The 15,136-nt window shown below is 45.1% G+C and overlaps 1 protein-coding gene across 2 annotated transcripts in view; it reads right to left on the bottom strand.

Moving 5' to 3' along the window:
• Positions 1 to 15,136, bottom strand: part of RYK (receptor like tyrosine kinase) — a 129,827-nt gene that overhangs the window by 51,223 nt on the left and 63,468 nt on the right. For both annotated transcript variants that reach the window (XM_083178392.1, XM_083178393.1), the window contains exons 3-7: positions 14,289 to 14,388; positions 11,435 to 11,569; positions 10,122 to 10,181; positions 8,800 to 8,944; positions 4,803 to 4,903 (exon numbers count right to left, since the gene is read on the bottom strand). In XM_083178392.1, coding sequence (XP_083034518.1) covers positions 4,803 to 4,903; positions 8,800 to 8,944; positions 10,122 to 10,181; positions 11,435 to 11,569; positions 14,289 to 14,388 — 541 coding nt within the window. The remainder of the gene's footprint in view (positions 1 to 4,802; positions 4,904 to 8,799; positions 8,945 to 10,121; positions 10,182 to 11,434; positions 11,570 to 14,288; positions 14,389 to 15,136) is intronic.

The raw sequence follows: 15,136 nt of genomic DNA, 5'->3' as shown, positions 1-15,136 counted from the left end.
GTCCTGTCATTCCACAGTGTAGGCCCATACACACTAGAAGATTTTCGTTTCAAAAGACTTTGCCAAAATCTTTGATAGATATATCTCTTTCACCAAAGTAGTGCATACACACTGAGCTATTTTCCCCAAAGAGCAAGATATTTTCAGGAGGCGAAAGACTTTGCTGACAATCTTTCATATAAAAGGCTATTTACATAATGGGTGGGGTTTGAATTCCAAGGGTTGGAGCAGGGGCCATTGTATTCAGTGCATTCCTGTTCTTGGGGTTTTATGGGACAGGGGACTATGCACACCATAATGCCCATTATACATATACCACATACCGTAATGCCCATTACACATTATGCCAAACACCGTAATGCCCATTACACATTATGCCATGGTGCCAAGGGTAAAATGCACAGTGCCAGGGGTAACATGCTATGTTTACTGCACTGTGCGGTTCTGGGTCCTTCTGCTCACCGTGTCCCGCTTTCTGTCCCTGCCTGCATCACTGAAGGAGACCGCTGGGCAGAGCGGTGAGGAAATCAGACTGTCTCAGAGCAGGTTCATCTGTCCGCAACTCGCAGCCAATCAGGCAACGGTGTCATTTGAAATAGCCGCACAGCGGATGGTTGGACCTGCTCTGAGACAGCCGCGTTTACCACCGCTCTGCCGGCTGTCTCCTTTAACAATGCAGGCAGGGTCAGACAGCAAGGCAAGGTGAGCGGACGTTCTTTCTCCAAAATGAACTGCCCGGCTGCTGTACACACCTAGAGATGATGGCTCAAATATGAGCCATCATCGGTAGACGTGCTGGTAAAACCAGCAGACGGCCCACTTTGCTAGCAATGATGCGGGATGGCGCATCATCGCTAGTCGGGCATCGGTGGCCCATACACACTTGCCAACTGTCCATCACACTGTTTGGTACATTAACACAAAACTGAGAGAAATCAAATGTGATTGATCGAATGATTGATTTAATGTTGGAGTCCATCACTTTGAAAAACGTGATGCATATAAAAATCAGTTGAGAGTAATATAAATGTTTACACTGCAAGACTCACCCCGCCCTCTTTAGCTAGAAGCTATAGGTTACCTTTGTGGAAAGGTTGCTACCCCACCTCCAGAATCACAAGCTCCACACCACTTCCAAAAGCCAACACCAGATTAGCATATTATTGAGGCTCTAATTGTCTGCGGGCAACACATGGACCCATGAGCTCGCTCTGCAAACACACGGCGTCTGCGGGTTCATTAGCTCATCAGATGCCAAGTGATGAGCCTGCGCTGCCTCTCTCCCTGTGCCAGTGTCTGTCACTGTCACTGCTCCGCGGCCAGCTCTTGCCATGTCTACTGTATACTAGTCGCACTCTCTATACTTTCGAGAGAGAAGGGCGGGCGCACAGGGTGTCCAACGGGTTGTGGGCAGGGGAACAGCATGTGGAGCAGAGCGACGCGACGGGGAGAGTATGCGCCAGGGCCTTGGAGCAGGGGGAGGGAGTGGCTAAGGAGCGGCGCCCGGGCTGTGAGTATGGTCCAGTGCTGGGAAGCAGGGGGAGGGAGCAGCCGGTCAGTTGGGCTGAAAGTCTCTCATCTTTCAGCCCGGCTGCCGTACATACCTAGCGATGATGGCTCAAATATGAGCCATCATCGGTAGACGTGCTGGTAAAACCAGCAGACGGCTCACTTTGCTAGCGATGATGCAGAAGCGCACATCGCAAGTCGGGCATCGGTGGCCCATACACACTTGCCGACTTTAAGCTGAAACTCACTCAAAACGGCTGTTTTGAGCGAGTTTCAGCTTAAAGTCGGCAAGTGTGTATGAGCCTTTAAAGTGCTATGGTTGTAATAAGAGAACTAGGCTTGTCCGTATGGGTCTGTCAGAAATGTTATGTCCGAGCAAACAACTTAAACAAGATATAAGTAAAGGTAATAATCAAAATATAAAATGACGCCTCAATTATATAACTGATGCAAATAAATCTAGTTTATCTCCTGCTACCCTTAAAGGGTCTGCGGGGATTTGTAAGTCTGAAAAAGTGTATAGAACACAAACGTACTCCCATCATAAAAGCATAACGTTCATTGGTAGGAGCTGTGGAGTTTAGGTGTAAGCAGACAACAGCTTATACAAGGACACAATGACACAGTGTTCTGGAGCATTAGACCAGTGTTACAGTAAGCGAATATTACATACATAGTCAGATGAACAAAGCTGCTAAAAAGGGAGAGCGCCCTTCACTAAACTATTTGTCCTCAAATATGAGAGTGGTTATAAACTGACCGCACAGAATAAATGTAGCGCAGCATGTCCTTATACTTGTTCAAGGCTACTTAGCCATTGGCAACCTATCTTCTATAGTGTCAAAACTTTAGCTCAACATTTGACTCTGCTGGGATTCAACCTCTCCATTCAAAATCCATTGAGCAGAAACTGTAAGGAAATCCTGGAGAACATTTGTGTTGAGAGTCCACTATCTACCTACAAAGCTTATCATATCAAAGCAGCACATGTATTTACACCCATGTTCCGTATACAGTATACTGCGTGCCATTGCGGTATTCAGATAATTACTGTAGCTGTTCCGGATGCTAAGATTGTACGGTGAAGCAAATATTACATGTTCCAATGTGCTTAAGCCTTTTGACTACAGAAATATTTGCAGACATACTAACGTTACATGTACTTGTCCAGGATTCAGTCTGTGCATATACAGTGTGAACAGGATGGATGTCTGCAAGACTCAAAAAGAGACATTGTCCTGAGCACCAAGAGGTGAGGCCATAAAGTCTACAAACCAGGCAGGCCCACTATGCACATGGCAAGCCCAGTTAATCCTGGGCCAACTTTACAACATCAACATTTCTTTGCAGAATGAAAAGACCTTTTACCTTAAGGGTATACACAGTCCACTAATAAGCTATGCTATTATATTATAAAAATAAGTCCTCATCCTGAAGATTGTAGGCAGAACCGTGCATAAGGTAATACTCTGCTAGAAGCGTATTGATACTACTACCACCAGAGTGTAGTCTTCACTGCCACCTGCTGACAGAAACAAGCCAGTGCTTATTCTCTAAAAAGGTTCCAAATGATGCGATTCCTATGGTGTTAGAACCAATATAAAAACAACTTTGGTGAACACATACTTTCCTTACCCACCGATACGTAACATGCCCACAACTGGCTGTTCATTACTGCTGGGTGTCAACCGTACTTATAGGTGGCTGCTAATGTTAAAACCAATATGAATTCAGCACAATACACCGGTAAAACAGATGTCATGGCCTTCCTGTACATATTGTGCCATCAGAGATGCTGGACAGCACATTAATAATTCAGGTCGTGCAAAACCAAGTTTGCTAAGAGTTGGTGGCAGTGCCGTAAAAGAACATTAGAATTTGATTCTTTGGTGGCAGATCGAAAGTCTATGTTCCTGGTTCATATTTTTTTCACTAAACGCCCAATTGCTTTGCCTGGAAACACTGAATTGTGTACTTTGCCAAGCTGTGGTTAGATGGCAGACATTGCGAACATGACTCATGAATACTCTGTTACGCATGGTTATGAAACAGGTTACATGTGGATGATCGGCGGTGGAGATGCCACAGTTCCGAAAATGGACTCCAGAATCCTGACAAAGGGAATCCCGACAGGGGTCAGGTACTTGCCCCTCCCTCTGTAGAGGGATTTAGGGTGAAGGGATTGTTAGGAGGGACCAGTAACCATAAATCCCCACAGCCTAACCTCAACTCCCCCAGCAAGTGACTAACCGTAACACCCACTGCTGCCTAAATTTACCTTTTCCAGGTCTGACTCTAACCTGACCCGCAGTGTTAGGGATTTCGGCGCTGGCATCCTCATTGCTATAAAAATTCAGACACCAGTCTCCTGGCGGTAGTCTGGATGCCAGCGTTGGTATTGCTGAATGCATCCCTTTGGAACCATACTAGGTCTCAGACTACATTCCCCCCTCCCGTGGCTAGGAAGCAATAACAAATACCTTGGTGAAAACTTGAAATAATTGTTGCCTGCAGAAAGCATAAAGCGACATATAATAAATATTCCAACCTAGATACAATTTCTTACTCAAACCAACAGAAGATAGAAACTATTTACCAAGTCTAGAAACATAGTCCTATGCCTTGTAACAATTGTAAAGATCCAATTACAATTTATGTATACAGGTCAGGTCAGCACCTGGACAAACACAGCGACAATACAGTGTGCACAGCCTGGGTGCAGCAACAACAGTGTCTATGGACAAATAGTACAACCTGGCAGGAGCACTATTAATAAGGGGTGACTAGAAGAGATAAGATTATATAAAGACATATTTGCCCAACTAGTGCTGAACACAGTTAGTCAAATTGCCCTCAATGTGTCCTAATGCTGAATAAAGGGGTGGTATGCAATGCGGGGGGACGAGCAGGGTTTGTACGGAGAGGATGGCTTTTTTTTAGCAAGGAAAAGCCATCCAGGATTCCCCGGAAGGGCAAGGGTCACTGCAAATGCAGGGAGCCCGCTGCTTATAGCGGCGAGCCTTGCTGTTTTGCCACCCACACTCGCTAATTCCACCTCGCCTCAGGGAGCAGGAGAGGTGGAAGCCGCGAATGGGTGGGGTGGGGGGGAGGGGGGGAAGGGCTTTGAATACTCTGACGGCGAACTATTGGCACTGCTCTCCTTATAGCTCGCCAGCAGCCGCTCCCCCCCCCGCATTGAATATACCTCGTAGAGTGAATTATGTGTAGATTCATATTTAGCTAATGCTGTCACACTCATACCAACACCCACAAACAGCTAAATGAACTCTTACTGGTGACCGGCGTAGCATTGTTAGGAGTGTCCGCCCGCAGGTACTGCGTTGTCTGGGTAGAAGGCTGAGAGAGTCCCTGGGAGCTGCCACTGTCACTCATACTGCCAATAGCAAAAAAAAAAAAAAAGGATTAATAGAATATATGTACATACAATATATAAGCCAGTTGATCAATATTGGCAACAAATTGAATGGCATTAAGCTCTCTAAATAGCCATAAGACCATAAATAAAAGCATTAGAATACCGTGGCTAACTGATGATCTAGGGGCTATTCAATTACACCTGAAAGGCAGGAATTACCGTGGAGGTTTTTAACCTGCCAATGGCAGGAGAAAGAAAATACGGGTCCGGAAACTGGATCTTCAGTGTCTTTGGATGAAAAATTTCAGGAGTAATTAAAATGCCCCCATAGTAAGTAACTAATTTTTATAGCGCACTTTCTCCAACAGGACTCAAGGCGCTTTGTATGTAGTAATCCATTGGCCAGCACTGCATTTTATACTGCATAATAGGTTAAGTGGATTATTAAAAAAATTCCCACTACAGAGGCAATAAAACTAAAAGTATTACTTATGGTCACAAAGGTTAGATTTGAGTTATTACACCTATAACGAAATTAATAGCATGACATGTTAAATACTGTATAAGAACTTTGGCCTTAAAATACTGGAAATAATACTGGATAAAAGACTGGGGGGGGGGGGGGAGATAACCCACGTGATTCGGGGTAAGCTCCTGATACTATGTGTTATCACAGCCCCCGTTAAGTGCCAGTTATTAACTAATCCACCTCTGCAGCTAATTGGATACCGCTGATTGTTCGTGAAAGATGTGTGAGTGTCTATGGGTACACTTTAATATGTTATGTGTGCACTTGTACACGGACTGTTCAATCTTCTCTGATAACAATCAGTCATCCTGAAAGACAAGCTAAAGAAATCAGAGCTTCTAGTGGGATGTGATTATTTATGCTACTTCCCTTGGATGCGGTTATATAATTAATTATACATGAGCAGCTCAATATGGCTGTAATTCGGGTGTAATGATTAGAGTAACGCTGTTGTCAATTCAGCTCTTAAACAATCCTCTATTTTAGTAGCTAAAAACATGCACATATTTAGCCAAAGTTATTAGTATGCTATTAAATAAAACACTGCTGCAGAATAGGACTAGTAAATTGTTGCATGCATAAACGGATTTAGAACTCCTTTGTCCCTAAATGAAAGCCTGTAAGCATATATTTTTTCATTTTAAGCCACTTTAAAAAACGAACAATAAAGCCCCAAAATCACAACCTTCAGACATACACACAAACTTATAAACACCTGTCCTATTCATATAGTTCCACCATATACCTGTCCAACATCAATTAACCCATTTTCCTGCCTTTTGCAGGACATATTATTGGGCATTTAAAAGATAATTAGCCATTTAAGATAATTGGGTGTGGTTAAGTTCACAGAAATACAATGTCAGGCTGATACCGGGAAAAAAATTGGCGTACGGTTTCACTTTTTTTGGTGTCCATGCCAATATCCGTGCAAGTGGACCCCCAATTAGTGTTCCACGTCCCCTCACATGTCATGCCCCTTCAATCTTTTGACCAGCTCTTCCATATGGTACCAATGTCTGTCAGCTATCCTGATAGGAAGATAATTTAGTGATTAATCATTAGGAGGGGGGGCAAGAAGAGGGGTGTCCCAGTGGTTCTGGACCAAGGGGGGTTATTCTAGTTCACTCGCAAAGGCACAATCACTCTCTTATGGACAAAAGCATGTGCACTGCAGGTGGGTCTGATGTAACGTGCTGAGAGTTACATTTGGCAGTTTTATTGTTTCTGTGCAGGGTAAATACTGGCTGATTTATTTTTACACTGCAATATATTTATATCACTTTGAAGTACAAACCTCGCCCCAATCTAATTCTCACTGCACAGGTTACATCTGCCCCACCTTCAGTGCACATGGTTTTGTCCATAAGAGCGTGATTGTGCCTATGTGAGTGAACTAGAATAAGGGCCCAAGTCCTGACTGGGGAAGCCAATCCTGGGGATATTTTTTCAATCTCAGGATGACTGAAAAATGCTCAATCCCGGGATTGGTCTCCCAATTAAATTAAATAAATTTTTGTAGCCAACCACTTACATAATGATTAAAAAGTAACTAAGCGCACAAACCCATCATAATACTTTGGGACAGATTAAGGTGGTATTCAATGTGTGCTGATATTTAAGACACTCGGAAATATCAGCCGTCTCCAAACGCATCGAAGCCCAGACTAGACTTTTTAAAAATTGAGGAAAATGGCCGCTGAAATGTCGAATACACATGAATTGGTGTCAGATTGGCTGGTATTCTGACTGAAATGTTCTGACATCGAATCAAAGTGAAATATCCCTCTTAATGAGGTGCGGAGACCGCCTACATCTTTCATTCCTTACCAGCAGAAGGCAGGATTCTGGCTACTGTACTGAACAGAATAATGAACAACCTGAGCTATTGATGGCCCCCAAATACAAAATTGGGTACTTGTTTCCTAGCACGGCCACAAATCTTGTCCATCGGGGGTAATTTTAGTGGCCTGCGACGCGACCGACGCGATGCCCCCGATTTTTCCATTGAAATGCATTGAAAACAGTGAAAAATCGGGTCGGTCGCGTCGTGTGCGCCTAAAAATGCTTAAATGGTCCACCCGCGATTTCCCCATAGGGAACAATGTTAAATGCCTCAATTTAGCCGCGATGCCCCCGATTTCCCATAGGAAACAATGTTAAATGGGTCAATTTACCCAAATCATCATAGGGAAGCATGGTAAATGGGCCAGAAAGCCCAAAAAACCCCCCTGACCAACCAGTGAAATGTCCCCCCAAAAGTAGTTCACGCCACCCCGCGATGAACGTGAACCCGAAGCGTGGCGAGCGCAGCGAGTCCGCGAGGGCTGGCGGTACGCGTCCTCCGACCTTTTCATACCCCCACTATCCACTAGGGCGTGGATTGAGAATAGAATAGTGTGGCGAGCGCAGCGAGCCACCGAGCCCGAAGCGTGGCGAGCGCAGCGAGCCCTGCGAGGGGACGCGTATACCTTCACAGGTAAACGCGTCCCTTCGCAGGCTTCACAGGTATCCGCGTCCCCTCGCGGGGCTCGCCACACTATTCTATTCTCACTCCACGCCCTAGTGGATAGTAGGGGTATGAAAAGGTCGGAGGACGCGTACCGCCGCCCCTCGCGGGCTCGCTGCGCTCGCCACGCTTCGGGTTCACGCTGATCACGTGGTGGCGTAAACTACTTTTGGGGGGACATTTCAATGTTCAGGGGTGTTTTTGGCCCATTTACCATTGTTCCTATGATAATTTGGGTAAATTGAGCCATTTCACATTGTTTCCTATGGGAAATCGTGGTCATCGGGTAAATTGAGGCATTTAACATTGTTCTCTATGGGGAAATCGCGGGCATCGCGTGTGGCCCATCGCACCCGATTTTTTTGCGCATGCGATGCACGCGATGGCCCCGATTTTACCCCCGATGACCGCGATTATGATCGTTGTGGCCGTGCTAGGAAACAAGTACCCAAAATTGTTCTCTAGATGTCTAAAATTGCCATTTTTCAAGACTAAATAGTCCAGTTACAAGCGTACAAACTGGATGTAGCTACCCAGCCAGCTATTCTGACAACAGCTCAATGCAGGGTTTGCACTTCTGTAGGTATTTCCCGTTCATCGGTGACTTACTAATAATGGGGGTCATGGTCTGTTACAGAAATTGAGCTGCTGCTGCAACCGGGGTTTTTTGGCAGCATTTGAAGGGTAGAGGGGAGGGGAGTTGGTGTGGCTCCCCATTTTTTTATTTTGGACTGCCCTCCAGCCCCTCCTCTAGAGCCGCTACTGATTGGGATGTACATTCCTCAAAGCTGTGTGACCAACATTTTTATTTCCTGTATTCTTCACAAACAATTTAAACATTATTCTAAGGATGCCATTGGTTAGATGAACTCTTACCTGTCATCAAGCTCTACGCGTTTCATGCTGTGAAGATGCAGCACTGCCAGTATAATGGCCACCAGGAAAATAACCGCACAGCAAACACCAACACTGATATAGAACACACGGGTGGAGGTTGTAGGAGCTACATTTACAGGATCAACTGAACAGGAGGGAAGAAAAGGGGGGGGGGGGGGGAAGAGACATAGAACAATATGTACAAATTAGCTACAGATAGTCCGGCATGTTGAAACATAGTCAAAGTGTTCTTGTACTAAACATTAAATAGTTCTCATTCTTTTAATTCTACCCCCTAGCCCAGTTCGTTCTTCACGACCCCAAACAGTTTACGTTTTCCCCACCAGCCTGCAGCAGTACAGGTACCGGTATATGACTGAGATCCACAGGTGACACAGACACTGTGTAGGGAAAGGACAACACTTTGGGAACCTCATGTATTTTAAATTTTTAACTACACAAAAAAATTCTCGTAATTTAATACTTTTATTGGATTCAGTATTGAATCCCGGCGGTCGGGATCCCGGCGTTCAGAATCCCGACGCCGGAATCCCGACAGCCGAAATGCCGACAAGGGGGGGGCGTGGATCGCCCCCCCTTGCGGGCTCGCTGCGCTCGCCACTAATTTATTCTCCCTCCAGGGGTGTCGTGGACACCCACGGAGGGAGAATGTGTCTGCATTTTGGCGGTCGGGATTCTGAACGCCGGGATCCCGACCGCCGGGATTGTAACTGCATCCCCTTTTATTGTATAACAGAAACTAATTACGCACAGGAATCTCTGCTCCCCAGATGATGCATTATCACTATGTTTTACATGTGCACATTATCGAATGCCAGTAAATGGCGTCTTGTCACAGTGTTCGATAGACCACTGTATGATCAGGGCAATCTTCACGTTCGTTCAGCTTTACATCATGGTTTAGGGCAGGGGTGGGGAACCTTTAGGGGGCCAAGGGCCGTTTGCATTGGTTGAAAATGCCATAGGGGCCATTTAAAAAAAAATAAAAAAAAGTACAAATTGCCCTGCGGCAGCCGTCCCACTTTCCGGCAGCTGCCGCAGTTTGAGATTCGCCGGTCTGTGTGGTCCAGCGGCTGTGCAGGGAGTCTGATAAAGGGGAAATCCCGCGAGAGGTCGGTAGCTCTCGCGAGATTTCCCCTGTGTACTTTACTTCCCTTCACAGCCGCTGGGCGGGTAACAAAGACTGGCTGCGGAGGCCGTATACGGCCCGCGGGCCGGAGGTTCCCCACCGCTGGTTTGGGGTAAGTCTTCCTACACAATGCTGGTTCTTCTTAAACTGCATAATCCCCTTTGAGACTTACAATGAATTCTTGTGTTGTTTCTGTCTACAGCTACTGGGGGTTTCACTTCTTGCTCGACCTCTGTGGAAAGAAGCAGCAGTTAGAGCTGGGTAACAAAACATAGCAAATGTATAGCAATGGATGAAAGCAATACCAGTGCCAACTGGCACTCACTCCAATAAGTCTGGTGCCCTATACGTTGTGTTATACATCTATAGCCGACATACAAGAAACTGAAGCACGTCTTGTCTGCTACCTTCCGCCTGCTCATTACTACCTGTGCATTCTCAGCCCAGTACTAACCCAGGCTATATGCAACTAAACGAGTAGGTTTTGTAGCTCTTTAAGGAAGAACTATAGTACAGGCTTCAGCAACACAGTTAATATATAACAAGTTAAAACACCTTCAGCTTTCAGACACTGATGAAACCGTAATCCATTCAGATGAATTGGAGATATCTCCGCAGGCAAGACAGGTCATGCATGAATTACACCTCCCGTCATAATGTCAGTACTGTGCCCCTTAGAATGCCAGGAACATGAGTTATATCCTTGGCTGACCGAGAATGAAAAATACCAGCTATTAACTCCTAATGGTGCCCATAAATAAATAAGGAATTCACCCACGCTGGTGCCACAAAATGCACGTACACTTATTTTTTTTACATTTAACTCTTTAATGACAAGACCGTTTGTTGACCTGCAACTAGTGCAGACCATTTCCATATTTCTGCAGGGCACCGTGAAATGGACTCTACTCCCGGCTATGGACCCCCCATATTCCTATCATTGCTTATTCCTTGTGAAAATATCATTAAAAAGGTATGTCCTATAGTACACAATGGCTCTTGGTTTAAATGAGAAAAATTAGTGATGTTGGGGAAATCAACTAAACTGTTCACAGGCTCAATACTGAACTTTGCCTGCCAATGAAAGCACCAGCCATTTTTGAATGGAGGTCTATAAAAACAGCAATTCGGGTACGCAAGATTCCCAGAAGGGTCATTTATATACGATCATACTGGTAAGAAGGGGTTAACCTATTAATTAATATTAAGCAATTATTAAAGAAAAAAAAAAAGGCTGATCGACTTATGTCCTCAGCAAAACGTAAGTTCCTACAGATCAGTGTACAGTCAACCACATATACAAATTCACAACACGGAACATTTCGCAAAGGTTAAAAAAAAAAAAGTATCAACTGGATTGATGGTTATGGAAGTCTTAGCTCCAACTTCCCTTCTCCATGAATATAAAAGGTCTGTAGGCAAAGTGGATTCAATTCGAATTAACACGGGTAACCTCGTCCAGTGTCCCCATACCATCCCACTTACTCCTGTAGCACATTTTCCTCCGCTTGAAATTAAGGACTGTGATGTTTTTGGCTGAGCTGATTGTTATGTTGAGCTGCATGACTAACGTGACCTCGGAGTCCATTTTCCCGGAGCAGAAAAGATCAACTCGAAACACTGCCAAGAGAAATAAAAAGCTGTTAATGACATTTTAATGGTCTTTTCAAAGGTGGTCCATACATTTTGTGTGCTACCATTTAACATGGGCAATTTGGAAACATATGAAAGAGGAGAGATTTGGTTTCCAAAAAAAGCAAGAGCATGATCATTGTCTGAGCACTAGGAGTGACGGGTGTGAGCATGACCTCATCACTTGCAGAAGCTCACAGGTCACACGTTCCACTGCAACCAACTATTAGGTTGGTGAAATGAACAGGTCTAGCTATACTTGTGTCACTGCAGAACACATAGACCCATAGATGTCACGGTGGTCCCAAAGGAGTAGAGAAGTGATGGCATTGGTAGTCACTTAGAACACACTGAAGGGACAGGCTCTTTACGGAGCCCCAGTCCCGGTAGATCTTCACATGCAATGTCATTCAGAACTTTTTTTTGCTGCAAATAGCAGTAGAAGAAATTAGGGTACTTGTGTATTATCACGGCGCCCAAGTTTCTTACGTACAGCACCGTAGGAAAATCGCATCGCATGGGCCATTTTAACGGCCGTGCGATACAATTTTCCTATGTAATTTATTCACTGCTCTCTTAGCCCTGGGGGATCGGATCGCATCTCCCGCATATATAGGGTGTACGATGCCATTACATTACCTATACAATTATATCATTGTATGACATACAATGATGTTTTAGGCACCCCCCACTATCCACGCCACCCCGAAGCGAGCCACGCGAAGGGACACTGATTACTTTACATGTATTCCGCGTCCGCTCGCCTCGCTGCGCTCGCCACACTATATAAGATCAACTCCACGCCGACGTGGATAGTAGGGGTATGAAAAGGTCATAGGACACGTTCCGCCGCCACGCTTCGGGGTGGGGTGGATAGTGAAGAGGTGCATAAAACCTCATTGTATGTCATTATTGTATACCTAATGGCAATATAAATAAGAGAGCAATGAATACATTACATAGGAAAATTGGATCGCATCGCACGGCCCTTAAAATGGCCCATGCGATGCGATTTCCCTACGCAGAATAGCCCACTAAGCAAATAGCTTATTGGGCGCCATGATAATACACAAGTACCGAAATTACAATTGATTGCATAACCAGATAATGAATAAATATGCCCCAAAGCACACAGAGAAGCAGCAAGAAGATAAGCAGCACCATGTAAGCAAGCAGAAACCTTCTCAGCGATATCTTACTATCTCGTCCAGTATCATCTGAACAGGTCATATGAGGGAAGTCCTCATTAACAAGGGCGCTGCTGCAGAAGGGTTCCCGCCCCCCTCGCTGTCACTCCCTCCCTGCTGGTATAGACAAGGGTGTATGCACTTGCAGATGCCCGCACCCTTCCAAAATCGCCGGGTAAACACAATGGCTAGTGTGTACCAAGCTTCTGTTTTAATGCACTAAGGAGGTAATTCTGGTTTTCTCGCTAAGCAGAATAACATTGCAGTGTAGCGAGCCTTGTAACACTGCCCGCTGGGAATATGAATGCACGCCACCCACCGCCCAGTAAACATACGCGCAGCACTGGTGATGGGTGATTTGCATATTCATCTAGTCTGGGTGGGATGGCTGAGGTCAGGCGCCCGCCTCCGGAAGGCAGGTGCCCACACAATGTATTTCCCTTGAACTTCACAAGTGTCCTCGATGAAAGATGTGGTGCATACAGGATACGGTCGGTTGGTCGACAGTCATTAGGTCGACAGGTTGTTGGGTCGACATGGTCTAGGTAGACAGTCAAAAGGTCCACATGGGGTTTCTCACAGTTTTTCTGAGCCAACATGTTCCGACAGGCGGTATTTCAGCCCTAACATCCACTAGGACGTGGTGGGAGAATAAAATAGTGTGCCGAGTGCAACAAGCAATGCGAGGGGACACAGCACACTTAAAACAGTGCCCATGTCGACTGTCGACATTAGGGTAACAAAAGTGGAAAACCCAATGTCGACCTTTGACTGTCAACCTAGATCATGTCGACCTAGACCCCTTTTGACCTTGCAGTATGTCGATCTGATGACTGTCGATCATCTTGAGGTCGACCATACAATCCATACACACTGAACGATTTGCCGAAAGAAATATGACAAATGATGTAGGTACAGTCTACAGGCTTTTTTTTAAGAAATCCAAAATGGAGCTGCCTGCCACTTTCGACGAATAACCTTGGGACCGTATTCGTTCATTGTTTGTAGCATACACACTGAACGATATTTTGACCATATTGTACAGAAGGACCAAAATGAACGATAATGGTTGATAAATCGTACAGCGTGTATGCACCTTAAAACTGGGTACACACTACATGAATGGTCTAGCGCTTAAACACAACAATATCGTTTAATGAGACCCTGGAGCGCTCAAACATGCAGTTTCTGACTATATTGTCAGAATTTACTGTATGTACAGGGGATCATTAATGACCTGCCAGAGCAAGCATCATAGTTAACTATATGCACGATAATATCTTTAGCTATATTTTGATAGTGCACTATGTTGGCTAAAATTGCCTAGTGTGTAGCCAGCTTTAGGGTTTAAACAGCCAGGAAAGTAGTTGTTCCTGAAATGGCTAAATGACACCTTAACGGTTTATACCCAAGTTAGGTGAAATGAATATAACAGGACATATCCAATGTCACCGTAGTTATCGGTTGTGTGTGTTTTTGGTATAACGAAGCAGAGATCATTTTTTAAAATACTCAGTCACCTGATAAGGAGCGGGGAACATCTCCTTGCATTGAGATATTGGTCTGTGGTAAGTCCATTGCTAAAGGATTGTCCACATGGAATCCTAGTCTGTATTCCACCTGCAGAAGAAAAATAAACCAATGAGACCCCTACATTTACAACAAACAAGAAATTGTAGGATTAAAAAAAACAAAACCACTAATCTCCCATCTTTACAGATATGTTGCTTAAGACAAACCACCTACACCCCTCTCAACCAACTTAAATAAAACGCTATTAAAGAAAATAAAAAAACCTACCTATATTTTTGGTGGGTGCCGGACCGGGTCCCGACAGTCGGGATCCTGACAGGCACTTACCCGACGTCGGGATCCCGACTGTCAAAACACGGACAGCTGGGTTCCCGACGGCCACCGGCTATTATCTCTCGTGGGGGTCCACGACCCCCATAGAGGGAGAATAGAATAGGTGGCGATTCACCGTACCCGCAGGCGATTCACTGTACCCGCAGCGAGCCCACAAGGGGCTTAGTTGCGCTCACCATGCTGTCTGAGTCCGGACAGTCGGGATCCTGACGTCGGGCTAATGACTGTCGTGATCCCCGACTGTAGGACCCCTGTACCACACCCATTTTTGGTAAAGGTGCCCACACACTAGAAAGATCCGCAATCTTAAGATATGTGCATAAATTATCCTTGAAATCTTTTGTCCTTCCTGTACAAAAGATTTCAGGCAAGCGCACATCTTTACCAAAGATTTCATGCAGCACGTAAGATCAGAAGATTTAGGAAAAGGACCACAGTAGTGCACATCCAATTGAGATCGGACAATTCTGCGGTCAAAATTGACTGATCGGCAAAAAAAAAA

The sequence above is a fragment of the Crinia signifera genome, chromosome 3 (assembly GCF_055691185.1).
Source record: "Crinia signifera chromosome 3, ASM5569118v1, whole genome shotgun sequence".
Taxonomy (NCBI): domain Eukaryota; kingdom Metazoa; phylum Chordata; class Amphibia; order Anura; family Myobatrachidae; genus Crinia; species Crinia signifera.
Note: the sequence above shows the minus strand (reverse complement) of the source record. Positions and strands in the feature narration are given on the sequence as shown.